This window comes from Arvicola amphibius, chromosome 7 (assembly GCF_903992535.2).
Source record: "Arvicola amphibius chromosome 7, mArvAmp1.2, whole genome shotgun sequence".
Classification (NCBI taxonomy): domain Eukaryota; kingdom Metazoa; phylum Chordata; class Mammalia; order Rodentia; family Cricetidae; genus Arvicola; species Arvicola amphibius.
Window position 1 is genome coordinate 103114072 of NC_052053.1, and position 15998 is coordinate 103130069.

The window sequence follows — 15998 nt, forward strand, 5'->3', positions numbered from 1 at the left end:
TGGCCACACCCCACTGTGTATCTAGTTATTTAGCTCGATTGATAGCACATTTATAGTGACTTTGCATAGCCTGGATGCCTACTCCAGTGCTCAGAGGTTCCTGTGTGCAGTATCATAATATATAACAAATGTTTAACTTGTCATGCCTGGGAATGAAGGACCATACAGTCACCTAAACAGGCATGTTTTAGCCACCATGAGGCTTTGTAGGGAGGAGTGAGTCCCCAAGTAACACCTTGAAGGGAGCCTGACCATCTCCACACCAGTCTGAAGCCTTCTCCTCTGGCCTAGAAACAGAGGCCACCTGTTAGCTTTCTGTCCCAAGACATGGGCGTGTCTTGACAAAGGACGCAGTAAATGGAAAGAGCCTCTCCATCAGCTGTGGTCCTAGCCCTGCTCTAGAGCCTCAGGAGATTACCCCATCTCTTGACAGCATGAAGTAAAGGGAATCTCTGCATCACTGCATCTGCACCTTGAGATAGGATAGAAGCATCCTTCTTAATACTTTAATCGCCTAGTTGCTTTTTCCAGTGTTATTTTTCACGAATAAATAAGTAACTGGCATATATTTGTTATGTTTCCATTCTGTTTATACAAATGTCTAAATCTTTTTGTCTCACTCCGTTGTGTGATCTTCAAGCTTTCTTTTGCATACAGCCCCAGGCCATGAGATGCACTGTGCTCTAGAGAGAGGGGTGGGGGAGAGGGAGAGAGTGTGTACATATGTGTGCATATAAGCATAGAAGACAGATCAGTGTGTGCTGATATGGTTCACGAGGTACTTTAACGTGAATGAGTTTGCTGTTTGTCTCAGGCTTGGAGAGCATAACAGAATGACAACTGCTTGTCAAGTGACTGTGTCCTGTGGTGGTGTGGACCAATGCACATAAGTTAGAGGGTTAGCCATTATTTTTAAAACATGGGGTCAGATGGAGTGTTGGTTGGTTGTTAGCAGTGGGCAGAGTCCCAAAGGCCTGAAGAGGAAGAGGCCAGTTTACTTGGGGTCCCGGAGCCTCCATGTTAGGATTCCTGGTGCTATCAGTAATTTACTTTAACAGAATACCCTTGCTGAGTGTGGTCTTTGTGTGTATGGGGTGGGGGTGGGGTTTGCACATGGAGGCCAGAAAAGGACTCTTGAGACAGTGACTCACTGTAGAACTTGGAGCTAGGCTTCAGCCAGCAAACCCTGGAGATCCTTCTGTCTCAGTACCCTGTAGTATTGGGGTTGTAGGCATATAGCCCACTTGTCTTCTTATGTGGGGACCGGGAACTTGAACTCAGCTTTTCATGCTTTCATAGCAAGCCTCTTACCTGTTGAGCTATCCTCCCAGGCCAAAATGAATAGAATAATGTCTGGTTCGCCTTCCTTCCTTCCTTCCTTCCTTCCTTCCTTCCTTCCTTCCTTCCTTCCTCCCTCCCTCCCTCCCTCCCTCCCTCCCTCCCTCCCTCCCTCCCTTTCGCCTGCCCACCCGCCCACCTTCCCTTTCTTGACTTTTTGTGTGCATTTTTCTTAAAATTGTAAGTAAAATTGATCATGTGGATGGATTTATATTTGTTTTTTTTTTTTTTTTGCTTCTGTGCATAGGTCATGTTCCTTGGGGAGCTGGAAGAAATCTTAGATGTGATTGAACCATCACAGTTTGTTAAAATCCAAGAACCTTTGTTTAAACAAATTGCCAAGTGTGTTTCTAGCCCCCATTTTCAGGTTAGTAGTAAACACATGAGTCAGAATGGTATGTGCCATGTGAACCAGTTTGGAGAAACTTTGTTTGTGTCGAAAAATAAAGCCATCATGGGCACTAGCTACATTTATTTATTTACTTATTCATTTATTGTGGGGGGATTATGTGTATGTGGGTATGTATACATGAATGCAGTGCCCACAGAGGCCAGAGATGTCTTAGATCTCTCTGGAGCTATAGTTACAGGTTTTTGTGAGCTGCCTAGTGAGGGTGTGGGGAACTGAGTTTGGGTCTTCTACAAGAGGCAGTCGGTACACTGTCTTAGCAACTCAGCTACCTCTCCAGCTACTTTGTCTTCATTTGGGATTTTCTCACAGGCTAACTGCACTGTTAACAAATACTCATCCGACCTTGAACACCTGTCCCTAACAGGCTCTGTCTCTTAACTTCAATTCCCATAATACCCTGCAAGAAGACATGATGGGAACACAAAGCCTAGAGCAGTAAAATGTCATAACTTGGGTAAATTAAATGAAGTGAGCTGCTAGGGTTTTGCCAGTGTGTGAGGAGTATTTGCAATGCTTAGGAGAAGAGAAGCTGAATGTTACCCTATGTCGGTCTTTCCCACTGTTTTGGTAAGGCCCTTCGTGCCTTGCTCAAGGTTCCAAATGAACAATTTGGAACAAATGTGGTTGAATTTTTATTTGAAATGTGGCCTCTTGCTAAAAAGGCTAAATAAAGCCCATGACTTTCCATGGCCTGCTCTGCCTCCTTGTGGCTGTTTGAGGAGAACGCCTGTGTGTGCTTTCAAGGAGGCTGCAAGGCTGTGGAAACCACTCAGGAGAGAAAGGGACCAAAGTTGAAGGCAGTGCTTACTTCTGCCTGGTAGCTGCCTCACTAAAAGTCCACCCTGCAAATCCAGCAGACTCACCATGCTGCCCACCATTTGAAAATACTGTCCAATGGCACAAAAGCACACTTCTCATTTGAAGGTCAGGTAGAGGCCCTGGCTCTTACTGTTTTTAATCTAAAGACATATTAGTGTTTTAAGCTAGTACTTATACCACAGAGACCAAACAGGAAAAGTAGCTGGAGCACCATTCTGTGAAGAGTCGGTCTGGATGCACTAGAAAGGTTTAGGACAGTGTGTAGAGATTTTGCAGTCTATCCAAAACATAATTTCTAAATTTACATAAATAAAAGAAGCCATTTGAGTTCAAGTCCAAGGTGAGTAGCTCAGGCCCACAGATCAAGTCAGAGCATGGCAGCATGGAGGACAGAAAAGAGGGATCCAAAACAATGAGCAAATGACCTGCTTCTCCAGGCAGACACCACCATAGAAGGCCACAGCTTTCCAAGCAGCTGCACACAAAGCCTGAAGCCATGAGCCTGGGGGCTGGAGAGATGAATCCGAGCTTAAGAGCACTGGCTGGTCTTCCAGAGGACTCAGGTTCAATTCCCAGCACCCTTACACAGACATACGGGTAGGCAAATCACCAATGCACATAAAATAAAAATTAGTAATGGATTTAAAATAAAACAAAACAGGCCTGTGGGAACATTTAAGACTCTTAAGTTTGAGAACTAGACGAAGCCAGAGAAGGAGTTCTGAAAGCTGAGCTGGACGAGGGTGTGTGTGGAGAGCAGGGATGTGTGGGAACTGTACAGGGAAGAGCGAGGGAATGGGCGGGCTGTAGACTTAGAGGAGAGGACGATTAACAGGTAGGGAAAACTTTTTCTTCCCAACCTGGTGAACCGCCTGGCGACTTCCTGAGAGATCATAAATCTTCACCAAATGTAAAGAGTTATTAATATTTAATTATACTTTTGATTGAATGATTTAAAAATAGCCTTTTAAAATACTTTTATCTGAAAGGATTGTAATTTGTCCTTTTCTTTCCTCAAAGGTGGCAGAAAGGGCACTCTATTATTGGAATAATGAATACATCATGAGTTTGATAGAAGAAAACTCCAACGTCATCCTTCCCATCATGTTCTCCAGTCTTTATAGGATTTCAAAAGAGCATTGGAATCCGTACGTGTTCAGTTTCCTTCCATCCTTCCCTTCCCTCTTCTCTACTCCCTCCCTTTTGCTCTTCTCTCCCTTCTTTCTCCTCCTCTTTTCCTTAGTAAAATGTCCTGCAGCTTGCTGTGCACCAGATGCTGTGCCCATTGCTAAAGGCACCCACGTGACAAAATAAAAATCCCTCCTGAAAATTTGCTGGCTGGGGGACTAAAAAGCAAACAAATATTTCTTTAAAGAAGTGCTATTTGGTTAAAATACCTGTTTACTTGAGAGGCTTTCTGGCCTGTGTGAAGGCCCCTGATATATTTTGGGAATATGCTAGAGCTCCAAAGGATGCACATTGGCTGGCAGGCCTCAAATTAAACTTGGTCATTTTTCCAAGGTGGGAATCTTACTGTACTGGCCTGAACCTCAAATTCATGATCCCCCTGCCTCAACCTCTAGAGTGCTGTGGTGTGGCAGTGCTTGACTTCAGTTGGAATCCTGATGGAGAAGGTGGTGACAGGGAAAGTTCCTTCAGACGGGGATCCCTGTAAAAAGTCACGTTTTAAAAAGGTGTCTGTCACGTTCCGAGGCCTGTAGGCTCCAGAGGGCAAAGGCATGAGTGTAGTACTAGAAAAGGGAGCAAAGCCTACATGAGCTTTCTGCAAGGACCTGTCAAGAAATGCTGAGGGGATGTAAGGAGATGGTCTGAAGAGACTGACATTTATGGGAATATCCATTTCCTAACAGCTAGGTTATTCCTAGGTTATTATATGGTGGAGGGAGATAAAATTTTATAGTGTAGTACAAGTTGAATTTAGCCCTAGAAGAGTTAAAATATTGTATAGCAAGATGCGTTTGCATGTCTGTCTATGTAATAAAGTTATGTGACATTGCAGGATTAGTAAGTGCAGTTCAATTTGTCATATCTGTCTTTTAAATTTTTGCATAGTTATAAAATAATGTTTTCTTTTAGTTTTCTAGCTTGTTCTATATTAATAAAACTCTGAAAAAGAGCCATTAAACATCGCTATACAGACATTCTCCTGTGGTCTGGAGAGCAGCTGTAGGCAGTGCCTGTCAGTTACTGTCCAGTTTCCAGAGCTTCTCCAGGGCTGTCCTTGGGAAGAAGACCATTCTTGAGCTTTAATATAGTTTCCCTTCTTCTGGGCACCAAGCAGAAGCCACAGCATACACCAGACCTCCTACTAACATGTGGTCTCATTTTTTTTTAGAGATGCCTTCTTTGTAAGATTAGGGGATTTGTTGCAAAATGGAAGCAACCTTGTATAGTTTTGAAATGGGAGACACCATTCTTTTTGCCTGGTCTGAAGCACTCAAGTCTGTGACAGCACAGTTCTCACGTGGTCTGTATCTAGAGTGCATTCTGCCTGATGAGAACAGTCAAACAGGTTGGCCTCTTAGCTGTGTAGTGCTCCATAGCCAAGAGCATCCTGCACCAGCTTGGCAGTTTTCAGCATGAGTAATGGGTCAACAGAAGGGCTAAGCAGGAAGGGACAGACGAATGTAACCCCGCAACAGCAGCTTGTAGGGGCTTGGCCACCTGTCTTTGAACATGTGGTTTAGGAACAGTTTCTGACTTGATGTATATTATTACTTTGAAAGTCATTTTTAACCACCTGTTCTTGTTTATAAGGCATAAATGGTCGGTCGGTCGGTCGGTCGGTCGGTCTGTCTGTCTGTCTGTCTGTCTGTGTTGTTTCTTTGTTTTAAGATAATCTCTGTATATAGCTACAGTGGCCTCGAACTCTCAATGCTCTTACTTCTGTCCCCCCAAGTACTGAGATTACAGGTGTACACCATCAACGTGTGTGTGTGTGTGTGTGTGTGTGTGTGTGTGACTACGCGCACACACACCTGCCTAAGCTATGACCCCAACGTCTAAAGCAGTAAAGCAGCTTTATTTTTATACTGGCATTTTATTATGCATTGGCCATACAAACATGTCTGCTTTGGGCACCAATAATTTGGAAGGGTAACTTTGGGTTTTAACTCTGCCATCCCTCAGGAAGATTGTGAACAATAAAGAATTCAACTCTAGATGTGGGATAGGAAACCAGGTGTGGTGACACATGCCCATAGTCTCAGCACTAAGTAGGTGGAGGCAGGAGTATCAGGAGTTCAGAGTCATCCTTAGGTACACAATGAGGCTTAGGCTAACCTGTGCTATATGAGTGTGGGAAATGGATTTGTAGGAACAGTGGGAGTAATAAGGTTGGCAGAGAGGAGAAGGTAGGAGGGTTAAGATGATCAGAATGCATCTTATAAGTGTATGAACTTATTAAAGAAAAACTTCAAGTATTTTATGTATATATAATAGAGGAAAAGCTGACTCATGCCAGAAATGTCCTGCTTTTCTGTTCAGCGCCCCACTGTGGAAGACTAACAGTACGTTCTCTTCTGTGCCTCACAGGGCTATTGTGGCGCTGGTATACAACGTGTTGAAGGCCTTCATGGAAATGAACAGCACTATGTTTGATGAGCTGACAGCCACATACAAGTCAGATCGTCAGCGGTAACTTTTTAAAGCTCTTTTGTCTGCTGTGCATAAGGCTCCAGAGCCCTTTCTGAGCTCTTTGCTGAAGTTGCCTAGTTGCCCTCAGATCCTAAGCAGCAGCCTGGTCCTTTCACATTGCACTCCTCGTGCGCATTAGCCGGGTCCTCATCAGTGCGCTGCCCAGTAGGACGGTCCGTGATGGTGTGGTGTTGGTGGACCTGCTGCTTCTCTCCCCGTGTCTCTGTTGTACCACAAAGTTCAGAACCTGGCACATAACTGGACTTTCAGGCCCACTTCAGGGAAGCACCGGGCTCTAGTCAGTTCTCTGGGCTCACTGCTTGCTGACTCACCCAAACTATAATTGGGCTAGCATACTTTACTCCACACAGGAGAGACCGGGCACTATTTGTCCAGAACTTAACCTTCTAATCTAGAAACCAACAAACGAATTACAACCTAAAAGAACAGTTGAAAAGAATACAAACTTTATTGGTCTTGTATTAGCAAATCGTGAAGTGATTAAGACTAGAATGGAGCAAAAAAGTCTTTCTTGATTTTATTTACATGATTCTCCCATTGTATTTTTATTATATTAAAATAAACGATATACTATATAATAATATATTAAATGTTAAATATAATTAAAATTAATTATTATTATTTTTCAAGGCATGGTTTCTCTACATAGCCCTGGTTATTTCAGAAGTCACTTTGCAAAGCAGGCTGGCTTAAAACTTAGTGATCTGCCTGCCCCTGACTCCCAAGTGCTGGAAATAAAGGCGTGCACCTCCATGCCTGGCCCAAGTTTTGTTTTAAGTACATACAGTATGTTCAACTTGCTAAAGAATGCTTTTTTAGTTAGGGTTTCGGTTGCTGTGAATTGCTTTCATTTCAGAAGTTTACTCCATTATCATCTGGCAGGAAACTTTGTAACACGCAGGTAGACGTGGTTCTGGAGAGGTAGCTGGGAGTTTCACATCTAGATCCCAGGCAGCAGTCAGAGACACACAAGGCCTGGTTTGAACATTTGAACCCCTCAGTGACACACTTCCTCCAACAAGGCCATACCTCTTAATGGTGCTACTTCCTGGTGATCAAGCATTCAAAATACGAGCCTGTCGGGCCATTCCTATCCAAACCACCACAGATGTAACGAAGAGGTTAGGAGACTTTGACTAGACCCTGATCACAGGAAGGAGAGTGCCAGCTTTGTAGGTCTTAAAGACTCCCAATGTGGGCATGTGGGGATGTTCACACCTGGGATTTTGCTGGGCCTCATGGAGGGTGTTTCCTGCTATTGCTTTACTTTCCTTATTTAGAATGTGTTACTGGGTTTTACCGAGGAAAAGGGCAATGAGTAGAAAGGTTTGAGAACAGAGGACCAAGGACCATGGCAGAGAGTGTTTTTAAGTTACAGGAAGTGGTTTATGGGAAACCATTTAATCACAGAATATGGTTTTAATTATAGTATTGTTTTTAATTACAACATTGAGATTAATGTCAATTCTGTATTACCAGTTGTTAAAAATTACTAAGTTTATAATGACCTTCCATGCTCTACAGTTAAGTTTAAAATCGTAGAAAAGTTTTTTTTTTTTTTTTAAAAGAGCTAAGGGGGACTGGAAAGATGGCTCAGCTGTTAAGAGGATTTACTGCTCTTCCAGAGGACCCAGGTTCAAGTACAGTACCCATAACAGCTCCCAAAAGTGGTAACTTCAGTTTCAAAGGATTTAACCTGCTTTTTTGGCCTCCTTTAGGATTAGGCATGCACATGATGCATAGACATATGTGCAGGCAAAAAAATATCTATACACTTTAAAAAGAGGGAGGGGAATTAAGGGCACATTAGAATACCATGGTGAACCATTAAACAGTTCACAGCGCATAACACTTACCTGTTAGAACAACAGAGACCATATAATCCTTATTATTATTGTAGTAAACAGGGGGTAAGTCTGGGTGAAATCTTAGTAAGAATATTGGAGGAGCTTCAGTGTAAGTAAGTGATAGGGTGTTCTTGACTCCGTGCGCGCGCGCGCGCGCGCGCACACACACACACACACACACACGGCCTTATTGCAAATTAATTGATCCATCTTTAACGAATTTCCTCAATGAAGTTGTTTGTGATCTTTTATTATCTAAGCTAAATAGGTCAATCACTTGAAAATAGACGGGATTCACTAAGGGACTAGGAATAGACAACTGTGAGGTTGACCCGATAGGCTAGAAGGCTAAGGTGGTTAATAGTAAATGAACTTCCTTAATGAAAGTTGTTTTTATTTATTTGTTTATTTATTTTTAAAAAACTAAGAATGATACTTTGCCAAATGTGCAAAAGGCTGTTCTGAGCCGATACAAGTATTGGCTTCTCCATAGAAGTGAGTGACTGTTGATTAGTAATGGACATGGGTGTCTGGGCTGTGATGAGAGTGGAATAGGAGGTTTTACTTGTCGATGGCAGGAAGTTGATGGTTTCTGTTCCCAGCAGATTTCTTAAGCATTACAAATGAGAATGGTGGGTGGAGTAAGCTTTTGACGCTGTTGCATATGGGTGCCAACACCAGTGCTGTGCAGGATGAAATGGGCAGAGAATTTGACAGGATTCCCAGCTTTCCAGGGTGCTGAAGTCTTAAAATTCCCACCGACAGTGAGAAAAACTGGGAAAAATAAGGCTGGCACTGAATGCATCAGAGATATTTAGACTTTTTGGAATCAGATGCGGTGCACATCTCTAATCCCAGCATCTGGGAAGTGGAAGCCAGAGGAGCAGGAATACGGGCAGCCTGGGCTACATGTGACAACAAAAAAGATTTTTTTCCCAGTATATAGTTGCATTTATATGAAAGGGCAGTAAAAGAAAATCCATAGACACATGAGACCTGGCTCTGGAGGAAGAAGGGGCAGCATGGTGTCTTCTGTGGGGTGATGGGATGTCCTAAGTGAGACTGTGGCTCTGGAGGAAGAAGGGGCAGCATGGTGTCTTCTGTGGGGTGATGGGATGTCCTAAGCTGAGACTGTGGGTTTAGAACCTAAGTTGTCAGTATGAGAGCAGTATGGCAGCTCAGCGTCCATCCATCCGGAGAAAGGACGCACAGCACAAATCACATTGCACACTGTAGAGCCGATGAACTGAGGGAGCAGCTTCCATAGGAGAAGATGATGATGATGTCATGATGCCAGCTGCGGTGTGGGGCAGTGTGGGCTGCCACAGCATGAGCTGATTTCAGTTGGAAGTTCCCAAACCCTTGCTTTCCTCTCTGCCTCGCCAGACAAAGAAGTCAGGCATTAAACCTTATATAAAATTTATGTCTGTGTACTTAAACCAGCGTTCTCTGAGACCACTTGTTTAGACTAATATTATCTTCAGATTGTACTGTCAAACAAGTGATAATTGCCCAGCCACTTGCTTACAACTGAGAGTCTAGAGTCTGGAAGCCAGCAACTCCCTTTCTAGAGACTGACTCACTCTAGAGTGTAACCCTCTTCAGCCTTCATCTCCTTCTGTCTTACTCTTTATTAAAATATTAGTTCAGCTATTTGCCTTTTGGGAAGAGGTACATGTTGTCTCTGTAGCTTAGGCTAGCCTTGAACTTCAAGTAATCCTCCTGCCTCAGCTGTATGAGTGTGGGATCACATGTTAAAATTTTCTAAAATATTTGTTTTTTATTTTTTCTGTGCATGAATATTTTGCTTGCGTGTATGTATGTACTATACATGTTTGTCTGGTGCCTGCAGAGCCCAGAAGAGGACTTTGGAGCCCTTAGAACTGGAGTTACAGACATTTATGAGCCACCACCATGTAGGTGCTGGGAACTGAGCTTGGTCCTTTGGAAGAGCAACCCTCGGCTCATAGCTGCAAAGCCTTCTTTCTAGTACCTAAAATATTTTTCTGAATAAATTTCAACTTAATTTAAAAATAAAAAAATTTATAATGATTGCATACTTTTCTGATGTTGTCCCTTATGCCCTTAAATGAAGTTGTTCTAGTTCAAAATTACTACTTAAGTTTAAAGACTTTATGTTTGAAAAAAGTTATGCCTGCTGAAGTCCACACTGTGTAGATTGCAGTTAAAATAGCAATCATAGTAAACAAGGTCTAAATTGCCAGAATATCAAGTGAAGAAGCGATTATGGATGGTATATGATGCAGCATCCCTGCAGTTGCGGTGGGAATGTCAGACGGCTTGGTTCTCAGGGCTTTTGTTTCACTTTGTTTTGTTCTTTAGTTCAAGGAGAAGGAAACTTAACTTTTATTGGTTTTTTGTTAAGTTTATTTTTTTATGTGTATATCCATACACACAAAAGGCACACAAGTGTTTGTGTGTGTGCCACATATCTACAAGGGAGATGGACAGAAGAGGATGTTCAATTCCCTGGAATTGGAGTTATAGATGGTTGTGAGCTGCCATGTGGATGTTGAGAACTGAACCTGGGTCCGCTGGAACAGCCAGTGCTCTTAACCACTATATTAGTGATTGCTGAAATAGTGTTTAACATTGGAATTCCATGCAAAGTTCACATTAGCCATATTAATTTCTCTGAATAAAGAGTATGCTGTTGCTGAAGTGGGATACGCAAGGACCAGTTGCTTGAGTCTGAGGCAGCAGAGCTCCTGTGCTTAGGAATGGTTTGAATTTGTGACTTCACTGTGTTGTCTTGGTCTACGTTTTACCAGTTCATTGCAGTAAGCTAGGAATGACCTGAATTAGGTTAGTAGATGTGAAGTCATGTGATGAAAAATTTTAAATAAGTATGAATGTGTTTATAGTTTTATGTTCTTTGATTATATACTTCCTACTTGATTAATGTCAAAGCATTTGTTTAAAAAATAACACTGAAATTTCCAAACGTCTTTGGCAAAATTCAATCGCTGAACCTATTTTGGCTTATCCAATTGTGGTAAACTTTGCCAAACAGTGCAGTCTGAAGTTCTGGAAATCACTGGTAAATTGGTATTTAACCAAGTATGAAGGCTTGTTCACTTAAAATTTTAATATACCATAATACCAATATCCACAAAGTTTCATATAGATCATTAATAAATTCTTTTATGTTATAATATAAAAATACATGCCATAAAATATAAATATACTTTGATCATTTTCAGAAATGACCAGTTTCGGTATGCATTCTGTGGGAAAACTGGACACAAATGAAGGAGAGAATTGTTTTCTTGATCTTGTCCCTTTTCTGTCAGTGTTGTTTCCAGCATCTCTTTTGAGTATTTATTTGGGAACAAATAGAAGGTTGGGTTCTAACAAGGCCCTAAGCATTTAGAAGCCAGCAAACACTTTGGTTTTAAGATATACGATACTAGAAGTCTTCTCTAGTTTTCTCAGTAATTGTGCACTGTAGTATAATTTATACTGTATCTGAAGATAAATGGATGTTAATGTAAACCTTAAAAGTCTTGTTTTCTACTCTGTCCTATTTCTGTGTCAGTGAGAGTGTCAGCATAGACCCCACACGAGGGAGAACCCCAAAAGGAAATCCCAAGAAGCTTGCCGCCAGTTGCTTCAGAGCCTCTAGGGCCTCTGTGAGGGAAAGGCTGTTATTGGTGGGCAGTTTCACCAAACCCTCTCAGTTGTTGACACTGTTTTCTGTTTCTTCCTCCAGTGAGAAAAAGAAAGAAAAGGAGCGTGAAGAATTGTGGAAAAAATTGGAGGATCTGGAGTTAAAGAGAGGTCTTAGGCGCGATGGGATAATTCCAACTTAACAGCAATCTGACTGCGACATCACTAACCCATGGGGTCACACGCTTATGTAGTAGAAGGATGGAGCAACAGTTTTCTGTATTGTGCAACTTTACAGTAGATTTCACATTTGTCTCATTATTACAGCAGCACTGTATATACCTGTCTCTAAGTAAAGGAAACATAAGGACTTCAATCCAAAGTTTGGACAGTAGATGGACTTCTCAGAACTTTGCAAACATAATCATTGTTCTAACCCTCTTAAAAAAAAGAAAAACAACAAAAGGTCTTCAGAGATCTGTTGGTGAAATTGCTATGTTAAAATTCCATTATCAGGAGTTCCTTATTTATCACTAGCAGAGAGTATGATACAATTTTCAAATGTGAACAATCTTAAATTTAGCTTGTCTTTCTGCTAAGCTGTTAAATGTATTTATAGTAAAGGAAGAAAAGATTGTCATTCTTTATAAGTTTGTATAACACCCTCCCCTGGACAGCTTGACTGTAATTTGACATCCTTTCCTTTTGCACACCTTCATGAGTCAAATGTCCATGTGGAATGGGGCAATGAATTACAGAGGTCGCTGGTGAAATTTGTCTGCTGGGTGAGCATCTTCCCAGTGCCCAGGTGTTGCCGGTACTCCTTTAGTTTTCAGATCAGGAGTAACAAGAGAGGGGGTGATAAGCATAGTAGCGAAGGGAATGTTGGGCTGCGTATCAGATATGGTGAGTCCAAATCAATGTCTTGAATCCTTTGAAAACGGGCAGCGGGACGCGCAGGCTCCAGCCCCTGCAGCACTAGCTGCAGTCGTCATGGTGCACCCAGACCAGAGACAATTTAGACCTGTCAGAGAAACGTCCTTTCCGACCCTATGAAGTGAGAAAGACAGAACACTAAGCATATAACCATGACGTTGAGCACCAGGACTGCGCATCCAATTGGGAACCGAGTGGAGCAAACAGCGCGAACTGTTTGGAGTTGTTGCCTTACTTTCTAATATGTACTTATAAAGTATTTCAGCAAAAGAGGATGCAGCCTCTGGGAGAAACAAAACATGTTCCAGTGTTTTTTGTAGATTCTCGTTCAATAGCTCATCACAGCGCCAGCCCTGTTTTTAGCCAGAAAGGATTCAGGATCAACATTATGCATTCTGATATGGATGCATATTCCTAACTACTGTATTTGTTACCAAAAGTGGTTCTACAAATGCTACTGAAAAAAATCTGGAAATTCCTAATGTCCTGAGTATTAATAATAAAGTTTAAAAAATACTTTTATATCAAAGGTGCATCGTGACCAAATTGTTTAAGAAATAAACACAAAACTAGGGCTATACTCTAGGTGTATCTTATTGGCTCTCTGTTCTGTATCAAAGGAAGACTCTTGCTTGATAGGCAAATTGCTGATGTACTGGTGTGCAGTATATACTTGCCCAATGTGGTTGCATTGCTGTGTACTGACAGATATGTGTTGGGGGATTTGTTTCCTCGGAAGCTCTTGCTCATTAGAGACAGGGCAGCAGCGAGCCCATAGCCCTGAACCATCATGTCCGGCAGCGTTCATGACGTAGAGCTGATTCTGTGTTCATATGTTGAGTTGTGATCGTAGCTAACATGAACACATGAACTGCTGTTGCTCTCGTAGAAATACCATATAGATATGGGCTTGTGTATTTCCTTCCTTTTAAGTGTAAAGTAGAATATGCAGCTTTGTTGTTTGCAAGAAAATGGAGGGGAAAAGCCATTGGTTGACCTTTCTCTCTTACGAAGTGTTTCCAGATTGTCAGTCACAGTGTGTACATAAAAGTAAACTAATGATGGATAATATTTTCATCTAGGTACCTTTGGTTTTTTTTTTTTTTAATGCCTTTGTTGATTCTCAAAAGGAAACACAGTGTTTTGTTGCTGTTTTTAAGGTGTGAGACCTCCAAGTACAAGCTGGTTCTGTGGAATGACTAGGCTTTAAAGAGCACTGAGGAGGGCCCGTCTTAGAGACGCACCGGAGCAGAGGTGCAGGCTCACATATTGATGCTAAACCATAGCCCATCTCTTCTTTTAGCTTTTCTATTTTAGCCGTTACTTTAGATTTTCATTACACGTACCTTTGATAGTATAAACTTTGCTTGCCGTGACCTGTGCCCCTCAGGATGAAATGTGCTCATTTGAGATGAGCGAGGTCAGGACCCCTCTCTGCACCATGTCCTTGTCCTCTGAGCTGAGGGCGAACAGTGCTGGCACCCTGTCTGTCAGCTTTGTCTGTTGTTCATTCCCAGCTGAGAAGAATAAAGCTAAGCTTTAGACTATTTACAGATTTGTGACTAGAGCTGTCTAAACTCGCAGGGCAACTTCTGAGAAAAAACACTCACCTTTCTTTTTAACTGAAAGTGACAATATGACATATGTCATGTTGTGTGTGGTAACGAGAAGCTAGCCCAGGTGACCTGATTGTTGCACTATGTGACATATTTAAGGACACACTTGCTGCGTTTGCAGCAGCCCCTTGTCTGGCCTTCCCTGGGCAATCCTGCTGTCGCTTTCGTGAGTTAACTATGACAAACTCAGCTCTGTGTTCTATTTGTTTGCTTCATAGTTTCCAGAACTATATATAAATATATTTTTTCAATAGCAAATATTGTAGTTAGTGAGTGGTGACCACTCCAACCTTATCCCTACCATATTGGTTTCAGGGATAAGACTTAGAGTGTCCTTGGGAAAAAAATTAAAATTTAATTTTAAATTTTGTGATAGAATGATGCCCAGGCCGCAGGCTGCAGGCCTGCCACGGCTGTGTGGGTGAAGTGATCGTCTCATCTGGATCAAGCGTACACTCCTCATTGTGCTCATGTCCCTGGTGGTCCTCCCTCATTGTTATTGTCCTTTGCAATTTCGATTACATTTTGTTCTTCCTGACATTGACTGTTTTTTTTTAATAAAATAAAAAATAAAGAAATAAATAGTCCCCTAAATGTGACTGGATGTGCAGGAGCAGAGCAAGCTCCTCCTCCTCGGGCTCTTTGCCTAGGTAGCAGGGTCATGTGATTCTGTACCTCCTATATGTGCCCACTGCGGCAGTCCAGGGTGCAGACAGACCTAGGGAGTGTTTGGAATCGCACCTGCTATGCTGAACACACAGCCCTAGGCTCAGTCACATTATGGAAAGGGAAATAAAGTATACTTATAGCTTTAAAAGCTGTTTTATGTCTTTGTGGGCATGGGGGAATCATAGGGGACGGGCAGTGGGGAGGATGGGAGACTGGGAGGCTGGTGTCAGCATTATGAAGTTTTCTTTTCGTGCTTTGTTTTTCCTTTTAATTGGTTGTATTGATCTGGCCCAGGAAATGAAGAGCTTCTCTCCTTTGATGTTATCACAAGTGATGGTCGCCCGTCACAGAAAGGTGGCAGCAAGTATAGTGTGTGGCCTTGTATTTGCATAGGGACAGCTTTATTTTTGTATTCCGGCTCAGCTGCTTCGGAGCGGAGTTAGGGATGAGCCATAAAGGACTTTTGTAATTAGTATATCAGCAATGCGTTTTCTATTCCTCTACATTTAATTTTGAGAACCTGAAAGGATTGTGCATCTCAAGAGGAAGCTGAGCAGACCTTGAGTTTAGCAGAATGTTAATTTGTGCTGCTTGTGCACGGTAGCGGCCGCAGTCTCTCCTGGAAACGAACACCCCGTATCATGACATCTGTGAATGCAGGTTTCCTTTCCACCCTTCCCCGCCTCCCCATCTCCTGTTTTCTTTATCAGCCCATTCTTTTTTTTTAATTACTTACTGTAAATAAGTTGTACTCTAAACCTCATGTATCAATGGGGGACTTTCAAATATAAATATTACCAATACATTTTCTGGTTGTTGTCTGGTTTTTGATTGGAGTCCCGTGAGACTGGCATGACCACTCCCTTTGGCTTGAGGATTCACTCGGCTCCAGCCTCCCCAGTTATTTCTCAGTTCAGTGTCGTAGCAGGAGAGGGCAGCAGACATTCATTTTCCCTGCTAGCAGGCTGCGGTTCTTGATTGGTTTTGAACTTAAATGTGAGCAAGTGTGTTATTCTTATTTTTTTTTTAAACAGCATCTGTTCATGCATAGGT

At 42.2% G+C, this 15998-nt stretch overlaps 1 protein-coding gene across 2 annotated transcripts in view; it reads left to right on the top strand.

The window, feature by feature from the left end:
* The window catches only part of Ppp2r5e (protein phosphatase 2 regulatory subunit B'epsilon), a 144580-nt gene extending 128832 nt beyond the window's left edge, over positions 1–15748 (top strand). For both annotated transcript variants that reach the window (XM_038336779.2, XM_038336780.2), the window contains exons 11-14: positions 1586–1705; positions 3590–3717; positions 6125–6226; positions 11828–15748. In XM_038336779.2, coding sequence (XP_038192707.1) covers positions 1586–1705; positions 3590–3717; positions 6125–6226; positions 11828–11927 — 450 coding nt within the window. In that variant the 3' untranslated portion in view covers positions 11928–15748. The remainder of the gene's footprint in view (positions 1–1585; positions 1706–3589; positions 3718–6124; positions 6227–11827) is intronic.
* The last annotated feature ends 250 nt before the right edge of the window (positions 15749–15998 follow it).